Genomic DNA, 16890 nt, shown 5'->3' on the forward strand with positions numbered 1-16890 from the left:
TATGTAAAAGTTCGTGCATTGAATGCAGTGCATCTTCAAATTAATTGTCACAAATAATGCCTAACAATTCAACTAATAATCAAAAATATTAAGAGAAAAGCAAGGTTTTCCACCATTGTAAATTAGTTTTAGTAGTGTCATATGCCTGTTGCTGCTTTTAATTATTTGATTTTACAAATGGTGCAATTGTCCTGCTGCAATTTGTAAGATGCAAAGTTTTTATTGCCTTTTTTATGATATCATTTTATTATTTTATTAGTGTCCTCTTCAGGACTTCTTTCAGGAATCTGTAGGTAATAATTTGCAGAATAAAAAATATCACAATTTGCCTTCATCAGTTTTATGGATATAAAACTGGTTTAGCTATGACATTTAGTTAGATGTAGCATTTAGTTATTTCAGCACTTTTCGTAACACATTCTCTTTTGGAAACCTAAAGTTTAGTGCAGTCAGGCTGTCTCACCCGAATTTGATAAAATTTTATGCTTTGGTTTTTTGTGTCTGCAATTGTACATTGGCTTCCTACTATTCCTTCAATTGTATTATTTCCACATGCTCAAGAGACCTTCCATTATATAAACAAGAGCAATTTCAAGTTGAAAAATGAGTGGTGTATATGAGAAGCAGACAGGGTGAATAAATTAGGTTCTTTTGAATAACTAGGATAGATAACATAAAGAATGAATGCAAAGAAAATGAGGTAGGCATTATAAAGAAAATTTTGATTGAATTAAATGATTGATGACTGTAGAATGCAAGTTGATACTCTGATGATGATAATGATGACAGCATTTGCAGGAAAATCTTTATTACTATGGTTTTTAAATTTATTATTCCATATTTTGTGCTGCAACTGAGAAATTTGATAAAATAATAATATCCTCAGTGTGTATGGTGGAAAGGCTAGCAATTCCACAATAAGCTGGTGCTGTTGGCCAATTTTTTCATGCTACCACCAATTCTTTTTTGCTGTGAAATCAGAATGTGTAAGGTCTTTATAGCCTGATGCATTGTCCTCAATGGAGGTAGGTATATCATCACAAAAGGTATGATAACATGCAGGCAAACACTACCCTCTTTTCTAACCTACCCTACATGTGGAATGCATATGCCCAAATTCAGAAATCAGGCCAATTATTAAGAAATTGAAAAATCTTGCAAGAAATATGATAAGATCATAAAATTGTCATTCGTGTTTATTTGTTTTCAGTTTTCCTGTAAGCTGTGAATATTCATGTATGGGAGAACCAGAGGTGTCCAGTAGGAAGTAAAAAATTATTATTAAAATTAATTAGAATTAACCATGCCTTTATAAGAATATCATTGGCAATTTCAAATATCAAGGACTTCCGTAAAATAACCTTCCATTAGTTTTTAAATGCCATGCTCTTTAAAAGTACTACTTTCTATTGTTTATGAAAATGACTAAAACATTCATTCTTAAACTGCGCATTTGAATTCATTAATCATTATTCATTGACTATTGTGTTATATCTTGGACTCCTAAAATTCCTTCAGTTAGTCAATATGCATAGGAATGGGAGTGTTCTCTCACATTTCTCAATTTTGAGTTGACTTTTGGATTTGCTACTATTCATTTGCTCTTGGATTAATTTCCAAGACCTCTTGATACCAAGTATCTAATTTTCAGACAGTTCTGCTTCATGATTAGATGCTTTAAAACAATGCGTTTGATACATTTGATGTTTTCAGGCTTAACTTTGTGGAAATCCATTATCACTGAAGTAAAAAAAACCAATGTATCTCTCCACCAAATTTTTTATTCGGTAGAATTAGTTTCAATGCATAGACGTCATCCTCAGGTAGTGTACACCAGGTATGTTTAAGTATCTATCCGAGTATCCTCAGGTATGTAATAGGGTACCTGAGAATGATGTCGATGCATTGGAACTAGTTTTACTAAATAAAAAAATTTGGTGGAAAGATACAATTGTTTTTTTACTTCATTTGATATTTGCTATTTTTTTTATGCCATTAAGGGGAACCACATCTCTCTCTTTATGGTATAATTCCAGCATTACTCAATCAATGGTTCAGTTGTCTAAAAAAGTAATAAATGGTAGTTCTAAGCTGACAGCCAAGATCGATTATGGAAGTTGACTGTAGCTTGCTATTTCATTTAGTTCAGTTGGCTTTTGCATGATTGAATTTATATTTTCAAATGATCAGCACCAACTTAAGGTTGCATACAAGAAGTTTAGTGCCATTGATGGTGAATTATTGGCAATTGCGCTGTAGAGTATTGTTAACAGCATTGTGTGGGACCTGAGCAGCATAGAGAAAAACAATTCACCACTTCTAAGACTATTCTTTTTTTCTTGTGTTTTGCTCCATTTTTTGTTAGTAAACTTTAAATTTTCACTTTTTAGGCAATGGAACGAGACTCTAGACTCACGGCTGAATCCTAAACAGAGAGAGGCTGTAGTGGCCATCACAACTCCTGTAAATCTTCCTCTACCTCCTATACTCATAATTGGTAAGTTACTCTTTTGGTTAGTGCCAACTGTTTATAAATGACTCACATTTATTAATTTGATGTTTATACAGGATATCTAAACATAAACCAACTACCATGGAACTTAGTACTTCGAGCATGATCTGTGCTGCGGTCTTTCTCATAAAATGAAACATTTTTAGTTTAGTGAATCATTCTTTTGTCATATAAAGCAATGTGAAATACAAAAATGCATTGCCTACCATACAAAATAAACGTTGTGCCAGGTTTATTCAAGGAAAATTGTACAGACATTATTTAGGATCATGGTTCATGTTCACCTTTTCTTCTGTCACGGAATGAAACCACTGGGAATGCAAATTCGATTTGTAGAAAAAAGAAAAGAATCAAAATAAGTAGGTCATTATTTATGATTTTTTTTACAAGAAACCTGTTGAAAGACATTTGTTTTTATGGACTCTTCAAATTTATTTGAAAATGCAACTTGGTATTTTGTACGTATGTCTTATCAGGGTGATGCTTCTTAATGTACGATGCAACAGAGAATTATGGTCTTCATGCCACTGTGAATGCCGGTTCTTCTCGAACCACCCACGGCTTCCCTCAAATACTTCTTTTTCGTCCATTGATGATAGTGGCATTTTCTTAACAAGCTCAGCAAAAATCACGTTCTCCTTCTCACAAAACATGTTCTCATCATTAGCATTGCCTTGCAATACTTTTTCATTTGCCCATATGAAAAGCAACCTTTCAACATCATTCACAATACATAACCGTTGCTTAGGTAATGGTACTTGAATGCATAGAATCTGCATCATGGAGGCGGAAGAGTTGTGTGGAAGGAGAATGGGACAAAGGGGAGAGCAAGCACAGGGAAACCAGGGTGTTCACAGTAGCATTGAAGTGTCGGAATGAAATTCATATGTTGCAGACAAATGAAATTGCCAAGGATCAAGTACAACCCTTACAATCCCTGCATCCCTCCTGCATGTGCCAGGGAGTTGTGAACTGTAGATCCTTGATAAATGAATTTTTATCCTTGAAAACCTGGAATGATGCTATCTAACCCTGTATGAACATTTTTTTTCTTTGTCATCCTAAAAACAAAATATGTTTCTTTAAATTATAGCACATGATTTCATATAAAAATGGTAACCATACAACCCAACTTCCTTTTTATGATAAGATATTTAGAATTTAGAGATGAGGGTTTAATGTTCAACAAATAATTGATGAATACTACTGTTGAAAACATATGTGAATAAGAGAGTCACGCATGATTTTAGTTGTGTAAATATCTTTCATGAGTCACATTGATTTGTCTTTCAGGTCCCTTTGGTACTGGCAAGACCTACACACTGGCGCAAGCAATTAAACAGCTTCTTCTCCAGTCTGATACTAGAGTCCTAGTTTGCACCCACTCGAATAGGTAAGGGTCCCTTGTGTGATTACGTTGATAGCCATGGCTAATTTAATGTGGCCCCTGAAGACAATTATTTGTGCTATGTATTATAGATGGTTTACTACATGTTGAATCAAATGGACAGTAAAAGTATTTTTGCTGTTTAATTTATGAATGGTGATTTCTTAAAAAATAGTAATGAAGATGCTCTGTTACTTTCTTGCCTACATCTTCATTATTAATTACATTTTGCTTTAATAAAGTGGCTGAACACTTTAGTGCTGCAAGACCTTACAATATTCATAATAAAAGTTTTACAATATTATGCCACTACAAAGGACTGGAAATTTTTATCTACTGTCAAATCTTGCTTTATGCTATTAAACTATTCCATGGAATTGATCTTAAAGTAATACCTTAATCAGGTATTTATTTCCTGTAATCTATTCTGGATAAGCCATTTGATTCTAAAAATGCTTAATGAAATATTCTTTATAAAATAAGCAAACACCCACTTATTGAATCTTCCAAACCTAGTTAACACTTTTTGTAGGCACTTAACATGCCAACTTGCCTATTCAGTCACTGATGCCGAAAAGTACTGAATATTGACTACTGTCATAGTTTGTGAGAACTTGTGGACATGCGGAAGCCCATTACACAGCTGTGTTGTCTTACTGTGCTAATGGAACAAAATTGCAGCCTTTTTTGACTATCCAAAGAAAAAAGTTGCCCAAGGAAAAATTGCCAACTGGTGTGTTTGTTTACATTCCTTCTTAGAGCTGGATGGATGAAAGTGGGATGAATTTGTGGATAAACAATGTGTGGTCTAGGCCTGCATGTAACCTGCTTAGTTAATATGGGATCAGTTTTGGAGTCACGGAACAGATGCTGTAAAAAATAAAATCAACCAACTACAAGTTTAAATAGCCAGAAATAATTCCAGGTGATCCTACAAGCCAGCTACAAATCTTTAGCTGTTTGCATTATTCCACCATGTAAAGGATTAATGAAGGGGGAATGGAGGAGTTGGATGCAGTGTACAGATTTTGAAGTTACACCTTGTGGAAGGAAGGAATAGAACTAGCATTTTGCAGATGTGTGAACTTGTCAAAACTTCATGGAATGCTCTGAAATGTGAGACAGTTTTAAAATCAATTTAGAAATGTGGAATAATAAGTATTTCACAGAGGGCATGCAGATGTTTGAAGAGTGATGGACTACTCAAATAATATAAATAGTTATCATGCTCTGAATGTACTCCATGAAATATGCCCTGTACACAGACATACTATATAATGACTGAGATAGAATAACAGTATTTATTACTGCTTTTAAGCCACTACATGTTGTAAAAAACATTAAAATAACCTGGAGCAATGCTTCCTTATTGAATTCATGTGCATTCATCGTTTAGTGGGTGATGTCCATTTCTTGCCTGATCCCCTGTGGTTGTGCTGGAGGTAAAATTTTCGTATATTTGATCTCAACCTATTTTAGATTATATATGCATATAGGACTTAATACAGTAGAACCTTGTATAATGAGCATTATTCATTACGTGATCTTTCTCAAAAAGTGAAACAATTGTATAGCGAAACAATTCTTCCTATATAAAGTAATGTAAAATATGATACTGCGTTCCATGCCAAAAAAAAGAATTATGTACTATGTTTATTCAAAGAAAATTGCGTATACATTGTTTAGGATAGTGGATCATTTTCATCTTTTTTCTATCACAGGATGAAGCAACCGGTAATGCAAACTTGATTTATAAAAAACAAAACAGAAGTAAAATAAATAGTTCATTATTTATGATTAGTATCTAATTCCTTATTACTAGAAAGCTTTCTAAAGACATTTGTATTTGCTGACACTTCAAAATTTTGTAAAAATGCAACAGCAAAATTGAAAAAAAATTAATCATCATTTTCCAGAAAATACCTGTCTTGTCACAATTAAAAATCGTTTGAGTCAGAGCTTGCTTCTTCACCATGTCTCACATAACCATGGATGATGGTCCTTCTCATAAGCATCTTGAACCACGTATGGCTCATCTTAAATATTTCTTTAGCCATTGATGATCATAGCATCTACTGAACGAGCATGGCAAAAATCACTTTGGCATTCTCACAAATGTTATTCTTTAATAGTCTCTCCTTGCAATTACTTTTTGTTTATACATAAGAGAAGCAACCTTTCAACATTGTTGAGAATTCGTCATTCTCTTTGAAGCATCTATCCCCTTAATCTTGTTCTTGTTCTCCAAGAAAATGCAAATTGTTTATGTCAATTGATTGCAAGTGTGTGGTAGATCAGCCACGCTCACACTCTGTACCTAATTTTCATAGCTTTTACTTTTAATTTCTACTGTTATTTCTGTTCCTTTATGGCTGTTTTCTTATGTATTTTTCTAGAGGGACATTTTTAAAACTATGCACAAGATATTTTCAAACTTTGCACACAAGAAATCACAAGTAATATGTCTGAACTTGTTTGGAAAAAATGTATGAATACTAGCGATGCCATGATGCTAGCGGAACAAGTGCTAAACACAAACTTAAGCTTCAGGTGTGCAATCATTCTGGGAATTCCCTTCTCCCCATCACTTGTTATGTGAAAAGTCACTTGTTAAGCAAGTCATTCTCAGGCCTGATAGTCGTGCTCATTATGCAAATTACTTGCCATGCAAGATGCTCATGAAGCGAGGTTCCACTGTACGTCAAGTATGTGAAGTCTAGTCATAATGAGACTAGTCAATATAGGATACATCACCATTAGGGACTATTTCATAGTACTGATTTTTCAGTGGCACCTAATACAAAATCTCTTTTATTTTTAAATTGATATTTATTAAATGTTTATTTAAACCACTTATAAAGCTGATCATTGGATGGTCTACTGCTAATCTACAAGGTGTTTAGCGACCAGGAAAAAAAGGAAATTATACTTGATTATTGACAGGAATTAGTTTATCATCATTAGTGTATCAGGATTATGTGACATATTATGATATTTTAGTTGTTTAATATAATTTTTTTAAATACCACAACCTAAGAAATAATTGGAATTGTTCTGTCTTTTTCAGTGCGGCAGATTTGTACATAAAGGACTATCTACATCCATATGTGGAGGCTGGCCATGATGAGGCTAGACCTTTAAGGATATACTACCATAAGCGCTGGGTTGCCACTGTACACCAAGTTGTGCAACAGGTATGATTTAGGCTTTGATTATCTTGTAAATTTGACATAATAGCAGTTGTTGGTTGAATATTGTTCAATTGTAGTATTGAATGTATTTTAGAAATTTAATCTTTCATTTTGTCTCTTAAATTTTAGTATTGCCTGATTGAAACAAGTGGTGGTGTTCGTACATTTCGTGTTCCCACGTTAGAGGATGTTGTTAAGCATCGAGTAATAGTTGTTACTCTGTCGATTTCCATGTACCTGGCCTCTCTTGGGCTGCCAAAAGGTAAGTTTATGAAAGCTGCAAATGTTTTTCTTATTTTTTTAGTCATCCTCATTTCTATAAATTATGCAAATAAAAATTTATGATCATAATATTTTATCTAATTTTAGCTAATTTTAATCATTTTTAAAAATTACAGGAGATTATAAAATTATTGAAAATTAAAACGTTGTGCTGATAATTTCTAGAGGAGTTAAAGATAGTAATTTTGTAAGAACTTTCAAGTTATATCAAGTAAAAGGAAGTTTCTAAAAGTAAATAAATTGAAATAAAAGTTTCTATAAAGTAAAAGAAATTTGTTATGGCAGTTTATTCATATCAACCATTTTGTAAACACAAATATACAGTGACAACTGTTAGAAGAAGAATGAACTGTCATTATGAGTTAACCAATATTCATGCTATCAGCTTTTGTGTTCCGTGGTTTCCACTGTGTTACTTTTTGTGAAGTCATTAAACTCAGAAGGTAAAAGTTAATGGATGAAAAAGATATTCCTTTGATTTTTCAGTAAATATTTTAATTCATTCATGCTATTACTTTTGTTAAAAAGTATTTCTGATTTATCCATTGGGAATGAAAGTATAAAGATATGAACTCTTGCTAATCCTTAAGCAAATGACTTATACTTGTCCTTGTAATAAGCAAGCTTTCTTCAAACTAATGGGTTGTTTTGAACTTAACTGATAAACACAGGGAAGACAAATCAGGAATTGCGGGCTATTGCAACTATACTTACAATGTGGAAAAGGAGAAGCCATTGGTATTCCTAGGATTTCATCCTTAACACAGACATGCCATGTAAATTGTGCTTGTTCCTGGGAATGAATTTAATGATAGGATAGTTTCTTCAGTAATTTGCATGAACAAGTTTTGATACAAAGCCTGGTTCCATTGCAAAGTCTTAATTAGTCTACGTTCCTCAGCAGACATGATTTGCATCCCATTTTTTGGAGGAAATTGGGGGAGGCACACTGATATCCCTTGACCCTGGGCTCTTATCCTTTCCAAAGGTCAGCCTTACTCTTGGTTTGGATAAAATAAAGACCTAGTATATAGACTTTGGAGATTTGAAATCGAAAACTGCCAGTTTTTGCAGTGGGTAAAAGGGGCCCCAATTCTACTTACCACCTAATCATTCTAGGAAGCATGAAATCATGGTCCCAACATTGTGAAAAATGTTTACTTCAACAGGGAGAAAATATTGAGAAATAAAAGAAGTCAAGAAGTTTCATCAAGATCAAGAAATACATTCATCAAGAAGTTTCGACTTCTTGATGAATGTATTTTGTCAGAAGAAATAGGAGATCTTAGAACTTGAACTAATACATTAAATTCAAAATTAATAACAGAAAAGCAGCATGCTAGTTGATTCACCTTTAACCGGAAATCTGAGTTTGCTGACTATTGCCACTGGAATTGAAACCTACTTTTTTGTATCAACCACAATTTTTTTTCTATCAATGCTCCAAATGTTTCAGATGGAGCAGAAGTTTGTGTTAATGCCAAAGTAGGTTAGATTCATGCAGTTCACTAATTAATAATATGGGGTGTTATTTGTTCATAGGACATTTTACTCACATCCTCCTTGATGAAGCAGCCCAAGCTATGGAGTGTGAAGCGATAATGCCTTTAGCGCTTGCAACTGATGCCACAAGAGTCGTACTTGCTGGTGATCACATGCAGGTATAGCTAACTTTGCTATTTCTAATTCTGCTGCTGTTGTAATTTTGGTACATTTAATAGATTATCACTCTTAATTCTGAATGTTCTCTTCCCTTTAGTTAAGCCCTGAGTTGTTTTCGTCGTTTGCAAAAGAGAGAAACCTACATGTATCGTTATTGGAGAGATTATATGATCATTATCCACCCACATTCCCATGCAAAATTCTCCTTTGTGAAAACTATCGTGCACATGAGGCTATTATTCAGGTAAGTGCAAACAAAAAACATATGTTTAGAATGCTTTTAACTACTATAATCTTCTAGTTCTGAATGGTAGTTTTAGTATGTCTCTTTTTATACAAGCCTTCATAATTGCCTACATTTCAGTGATATTTGTAACCATCCTCATACGAATAGACTTGGACTATATTCATTGTTAATCTCAGGCTGAAGTTAAAACGCATTTGTATATTTTGCCCAGCAAACAAAGAAATTAACCTTGCTGTCAAAACCTTATATGATAGTTTTTATTTGAAAGTGATTACCTTTTAAACCAATGATAAAACTTAATGCTAAAGGAGGAGAAAATTCATTAACTCCCAGCAAATTTAATATTTTTGTGCTAAAAGCTAGATATGCATTAAAACTTTCCCAATTTATTTTTAAAAACCTTCATTAAAGTGTACTAAACTGTTTAAAGTAAGTCCTTTTTTGAGATTGGTTATATGTTGAGACCTGGTTATCTTTTTTAATATGTGAAGTAGTTAAACCATAAGTTAACTGTAAATGACCCAATGCTTAAATATCTCCCGCAGTTTCTTTGGAATTTGTCAAGTTATAAACAGCATAAGTGTTTAAAAGTTGGCTTTAACCTCATGGACTATGGTGCGTCATGCACGACTACAAATGCCTATGACATTGAATGTTCGGTATTTTGTCACAATATCTTGCTCCTTTAAAAGCCCCAAAATTTCAGAGTTTAAGAGGACGTCTCAAAAGCTTAAGTGGCTAAAGCACTCGACCGGATATTGAGGGATCTGGGTTCGAATCCCAGTCAAGGCAAATGATTTTTACACTCTGTAATTGTTGCATTAAAAATCTTGCTGTTGTACAAGATAAGTTGTATAGCATAACAAGACTAAGATTCAAGATTATATACAAGATAACCAACTGGTTAATTTTTATGATATTTTCTTGTGCATACATGTGGTTGAGATTCTTGCTTTGAATTTCTTATGTTTTACTAATTGCAATTTAAATTTTTTCCAGTTTACTTCCGAGCTCTTTTATGAACAGAAACTGATAAGCAGTGGGAAGCAACCACGTCATGACCGATTTTACCCATTAACATTTTTCACTACCAGTGGTGAAGATGTGCAAGACACAAACAGCACTGCCTTTTATAATAATTCAGAGGTTAGTGTATATGTATTATAGTGAAATGCAGATTTGAATTATATATGTGTAATGCTTGGACTTAAAATTTTTTGTTGAGTTTCAGTAAAAATTAGTTTGAAAAATTGAGTGAACCTGTTATTGTTACATAGTTTTTTCAAAGTCCTACCCTCAGATACTTTGTGATACATGGTTATGCCTGTTCTTTGCTATTGACACCCAGCTAAATGGAAGTTATAAATGGTAGGGTGGACTTCTGTAGTGATCTAATTCAATAAATATATGAATGCTTGAATACAAGGAATAATGCAAGTTCATGATCTCCTAGGAAAAAATTAGAACTTTTCCTCAAATACCTGGAAAAAAATTATGCTATTTGTTTTGTGGTAATTATTGGCAATAGTTACATGTAGGAGTGTGCTAAGCTTATATTATATTCTGCTTCGTCATTCCAAATGAAGCCATTAAATTTTTTTGTCAAATTGATGTTGCATCATTTTTGATTTTCTCGAATTTAGCATAGAAGTAGTACCATATTGGAGTATATCAAAATGATTTCTTTCAATTTTTTTCCACCACTCAATCTAATGTTCTTTCATGTAGCCAATTAATAGATATCAAGACTACCTTGTTTGAAAGTAATATCTGATTCAATTTGTTCTGTATTTCTAAAAGGAGAATGTTGAAATAATCAATTGGGATTAATATCCTTGTGCTTTGTGCACTCTTAGAAGCCATTCATAGTCAGTGCCGTTGATGAGGGTCAATGCTATCTAGTACACCTTAGCGAATATTTCATCACCATAATTCTTTGCCTACCATTAAGAGTACGGCTGGGGTTGATCTTTCCCATAATACACTGATGTATATCTTATAAAAAACTCAATTTTATGGGTAATTATGGGAAAATTATATCCCTGGATTATTGAATATGTGAAGTAAGACTTTATATTAGTTCAGTGTTCAAAATAAAAATAAATTTATTCAACCCATCTCCAAGTAATATACTTATTTTAATATAAATATGGGTTTTGTTATTAAAGCAAGGCCTGTGTTGTATTTTCAACTTATCATCATCACATTGTATAAGAAATACAAAATCTAAAAAAAGCCATGCAACATGTGTATTTATAAGTCCTAGTATTCTATGCTCTACAGAATCTCTGTATTAAATACTCACTGATTGTACTTTATGGGTTTGAGTGTGAATGAAAATATGGATTTATTTTGCTTGTTTTCTTAGATTTGATTGTATGTGTTTTATTCTTTCAGGTGTATGAGGTTGTGGAAAGAGTCAGTGAGCTTCGTCGGAGGTGGCCGACGAGTTGGGGCCGTTTGGATGAGCACAGCATTGGAATCATGACTCCATATGCTGACCAAGTATTTAGAATTCGATCTGAGCTAAGAAAGAGGCGTCTGGGAGGAATATCTGTTGAAAGAGTGCTTAACGTACAGGGTGAGCAGAGCGATGAAAGTGCACTATTTGTCTCCCTGTATCATTATAGCTATAATTGTCATCAGTGGTTGTGTATTGCAATAAATTTCATTAATGAAGATAAAAATAAGTCACAGAATAGGTGTGAATATAAGCATGTAGTTATTTAGAAAACAAATGTATAAAATCAACCCCAAAAACTCATGGATTAGGTAGAATCTTGTGATTGACAACTGTGTACAATTTGATTCTAAATGTATAATATTATCCTGTCAGAGACCGTAATTTAATTAAATAATACTTCTCCATTTGTCTTATGTGGTCCTTGAGTTTAAGGGAGTGATATCCTAAATGAAACTTGTGTCTGTTACTTGTATAATAATTATAATTATCCACAGTAAGTCCTTGCAAAACCAGGCCTTATAGATCTGGGAGTTGTCTGGATTAGGCAAAATATGGATTATCCGGCTCCTCACGTACCCCATGGAGCAAAGTCCCTCTCAAATCTTGTACACCTTCGATTGTAGATGTACTGATTGTCAAATATATGTTCTTTAGCCAGATGAACCTTTGACTTAGGATTTCATTCATGTTCACAGGGAAGCAATTCAGAGCTATCTTTCTGAGCACTGTGAGGACAAGAAGAACCTGTCAGTCTAGTACTGCTGACAGTAGTTCGAACAACACCTCAGGACCACGTAGTGCTGTCCCTGGAGAGGGCGTGGATTTTGGTTTTCTTTCGAATTCAAAGCTACTCAACACTGCCATAACAAGAGCTCAGAGTTTAGTTGCTGTTGTCGGAGATCCTGTAGCCCTTTGCTCCATTGGAAAATGCAGGTATGTTGTTTATCTATTTCATTCAAACTTTTGGAAAAGACTCATCAAATCAATAAAATAACTGTTTTGTAGCAAATCCAGGCAATATGTCTCCCAACTCTCATTCATCATATCAACTTCAAAGCTTTGTGTTCTTTCCTTCATACAGGAAAGTCTGGGAGCGGTTCCTAGAGATATGCCATGCAAACAATAGCCTTTTTGGACTCACTTGGGCATCACTACGATCTCAGCTAGATGGAGTGGAAACACGTCGTACTTACGTTCTCAATCCTTTGGCCCCAGAGTTTGTACCAAGACATCAACAAATTCAGCAACAGCTGCAGCTTCAACAGCAGATACATCGCCAAGTAATTCAACAGCGCATTGCTCCAGGTCATCAGCATCATCAGCAGCAGCCACATCATCAACAAGTTAGTTGAAGCATACTCTTATTTAACGTTTAGCGTAATTACTGACTAGTTTACTCAGTGATTCTATTTTTTTCTACAGATTTTATTAGTGTAATTCCATTCTTGTAATAACTCTCTCTCATTCCAGAACTTTCCTGCTCACATATTCCCCCATCATCAACCAAACCAGCATCACCAATTTCCCTCAGGAATTCAACAGCATCATATTACTAGCCACCATCCTCATCAGCCATCTTTTCAGCCTCATATACGTGCCCCAGTAGTTGGTCGTAGTGATCCATCTCCCATTTCTGGGCGCCATGGAAGCCAAGGATTGAATGCACCTAATCCTACTGGAATGCCTCCCGATATTGGTGCTGTTTTTGGTATTGGGAATCCCCCTCCTCCGATTGCCAATTCCAATGGAATAAGTGCAATCCCTGGGAACTTTCCCAATGCTAATGTGGGTGGATTTTTAGTTGGTGGAGGCCCTGGTGCAACTGCCCCATCGCCAGAAGGGTTCTTGTCCAGTACTGGGCAGAACCCTGTATCTGGACCCAGGTTTAACCGGAGGCAACAGCAAAATCCCCAGGTACACCAATATCAATACCGGAGGCAAGGGCAGCAGAGTGTGGGCACAACACCTATAGTCCCAAATGGCCCTGCACCCCCCTTTCAGTCTTCTCATCCCACTGGACACGGCACTGGAGGAGGTTCTGGTTGGTCTCCACCGTCAGTGGAGCCAGTCCCAGAGCCAAGTCGTCATGTGGGTTCCATTTCTAGGGGCTTACTCAACTTTGGAGAGGAATCAAGTGCATTTACAGAAGAAGGTGAAGGGGTGTCACGTAGTGGTGGTGGTGGTGTTAGTGGCAATAGTGGTGGTGTTAGTGGCAGTGGTGGTGACGCCCAGAGGCAGAGGGAGGACAGAGTGGGTGGTGCACAGATACAGTTTCTCCATAATGTTCACTTTCCTGAGAGACCAGCACAAACAGCACCCCAGGTCCGGCAGCCTGTGGAGAGGGAAAGTGGTGTTCAGAGGATTGGTGAAGCAAGTGGAGGTTGGGGTGGAATGGGAGGGGGAGAAGTGGCGCCAGACCCAATGCAGATTCAAAGGAGACAAGTTCAGAGACCAAATGAATTCGGACCTCCTGCCTTTTCTCCTCCTTCATCATCCCCAGCTCCAATCCCTCAACCACTGCAGAGGTCACCACCATCCGGAGGACCATTTCCACAGCCGCCAGCCCCTTATCGTCTGTTACTTCCTCCTCAATCTCATAATGAGTTCCTCGAGTCTAGAGCAAAACAGATGGAATGTTACTACCAACTCCGAGAGAGTGTCGGCAATGAAGCTGCTACAAGGTGAGAAAATGTGGTTTGTGTTAGTGATTCTGGGATCGCCCATTTCTTAAACATACTACCTCTACTACATTATGCACTTTTCCCTAATAGTAAAATTTTTGGTTAAGCACTAATTTAAGTTGAGCACTAATTCTTTACAGTGTAACCTAATTGTCTTTTGAAGAGTCAAGATTGTAATTTAATGCATGTGTCTGTGTAACAATACACCATGATATTGATATTGGAGAGCTGTTGTTGAATTTTGAGAAAAATTCACCCCACAAATCAGATTTTTGTCACTGGTGTTCATTTGTTGCTGCTGTTTGAGATATTCCTTTCTGATCTATTGAGTTTATTTCCTGTTGCATAAGGTGTCAGTTACTCTTCTTATTATACATTGTTGGTTTTAATTTTAAACAAATTCCGACGACTTTCCTTTGTCTGTTGATGTCTGTCATTGCGATGTTGGATACCATATGAATTGTGGAATGGAGGGCTACTAGTTTTTATAAATAATGTCCTTGGATTGTGAGTACAGTTTGAAGCGGCACTTTTTTCTGTGGATTAAGAAATGGAATTCCAGATTAATGTTTTCTACAGTCAAGTTCAAGAAATTTAATCTAATTTCTTAGTAGACTTTGCACTTGTTAATAGAATTTAACACTTCAGAAGTTGTCCAATTGTATTGCCGATCAAGCCCATGCATTAAACACACCATCTGTCAAATTGCATTGGGGTTAAATGGAGAGAACTGAGTAAAGTTCCTTCTTCTGAGTCACTGCGATAGTATCAGGTATACATTTGTGAAACTTATGAATATCCATGGAGAATACCCATGATTAAAAATAACTTCTTATTTCCCACATTTTAATTGTTACATGGCAAAATGCATTTCACTACACTGTAGCATATTCATACACATACCAATAAAAGTGGAGAAAATTTCAAGTTTTTTATATTAGTAATCGTTCTCATGAGCCACTGAGATCAATGGTTCTCAATCGAAATGAGTCTTAACCTTGGTGAACTCTTTCTGAGACCTCAACCTAGAACAGATCATATTATTAAGTTCCGTGCTGCCAAACATTTTTTTGGTTTTTCGGAGGAGGGAGGGAGATGATAAGAACCCAACTGTAAGTACCCATGGCAATATAACTTGAATTATCCCTAGTGATTACTTCTCGCCTATTCAAAGTGTGCATTCAAAACAGTTTTTAGGAACTTATGGAGAGTCACCCCCTATGCCATTTTGAAAGCAGTATAGAGGATGTCTTAAGGAGAAAAACTTTTTCTTCAGTATCCATTTAAATACTTAGCCTGAGCAGAGAGAGAGGGAGCTCATCATGAACCCTTCTAATTGACTACAGTAATGCAAACATTAATCCAGAAACTTTTTTGTTTCACATACGCTTTCAATTGATGCAACATTTACTAATCGCAGGATATTGCGATGGCCAGGTATGCCAGCTTCTGTTTTTGGACAATTTATGAAGCGGTTGATTACATCAAAGGACACCCAAAATATATTTAGGGGGTAGCACTTTTTTGAGCGGTGTACATTGCATCTCTTGATATAGGTTACACTCTCCAAAATCAGTATCATATTACCCTTACTACCTTTCAAATTAATGAATTATTTGTTAGGTATACTTTTTGAGAGATTAGACAGCTTTGAGTTCTTTTCATGAGCTTCTAGTGTGATATGAGCTCAAAAAGTTGTTTTACTATTTCCTTATGACTTCCTTTGCTCCTCATTAATCTTTACAAAGGGCCAAGTAGCAATGTGTATGTGAGATTTTCAGATCATAAATGGCTGGTAGTGTGTTGGGATATTTGAGGATTTTCTCCATTGTTTCATTTGGATTGTGTGGCTTGTGGTAGAAGAAGACCCTCTCTCTCAATGATAATTAGGAGAATTTGTTTTTAATCCTTTCCTTGGTTTGGTTACTGCCTCCAGTTTTTTATACCTTACAGATATTTCACCGCATATAGTTTTCAATACCACTTTGTTTTTTTCTTTTTTCCCTTCTTTAGCAAATTTGAATTGTTTCAACCATCTGTTTGACTCTATAGGATTCATTTATACCTAGATATTTTTATTTCCTCAAATAATAATAATTTTTTCATCCCTGTTTGTTTGCCATTTTTAATTAAATCACCCATACTTTTGTATGATTCTCTGCTCAGCTAAACAGAAAGCAAATTTACAAAAAAAAACTTGAGGTAAGAATGGCTGCAGCAACAATCGAAAAACTGAAGAAACTGGTAGCCAACCTTGACACAAGTTTGTTTTACCTCCAGTATCCACCAGGGATTTGAAAGGAATAGGAAGAAGTTATGTTATAGGATTGGGGCCAGAATGATTATATAATGATAACCATTAAAGTAGTAATTATACAATTTTTAAATGGTAAAAAAATTCTCAGTGAAAGGGATGGGGTGTAAGAGCAGGTAAATGATGAGAACTTCGCTTTGCCTCTAGCCA

At 35.2% G+C, this 16890-nt stretch overlaps 1 protein-coding gene across 2 annotated transcripts in view; it reads left to right on the forward strand.

Annotated features, from left to right (window-relative positions):
* Helz (Helicase with zinc finger) overlaps positions 1-16890 on the forward strand; it is a 73112-nt gene that overhangs the window by 38802 nt on the left and 17420 nt on the right. For both annotated transcript variants that reach the window (XM_071591277.1, XM_071591278.1), the window contains exons 13-23: positions 2391-2497; positions 3806-3905; positions 6967-7093; positions 7220-7352; positions 8915-9033; positions 9132-9278; positions 10281-10427; positions 11679-11862; positions 12441-12678; positions 12827-13088; positions 13216-14426. In XM_071591277.1, the coding sequence (XP_071447378.1) occupies positions 2391-2497; positions 3806-3905; positions 6967-7093; positions 7220-7352; positions 8915-9033; positions 9132-9278; positions 10281-10427; positions 11679-11862; positions 12441-12678; positions 12827-13088; positions 13216-14426 (2775 nt within the window). The remainder of the gene's footprint in view (positions 1-2390; positions 2498-3805; positions 3906-6966; positions 7094-7219; positions 7353-8914; positions 9034-9131; positions 9279-10280; positions 10428-11678; positions 11863-12440; positions 12679-12826; positions 13089-13215; positions 14427-16890) is intronic.

Source organism: Hetaerina americana, unplaced genomic scaffold, assembly GCF_022747635.1.
Source record: "Hetaerina americana unplaced genomic scaffold, ioHetAmer1.1.p SCAF_1, whole genome shotgun sequence".
Lineage (NCBI taxonomy): Eukaryota > Metazoa > Arthropoda > Insecta > Odonata > Calopterygidae > Hetaerina > Hetaerina americana.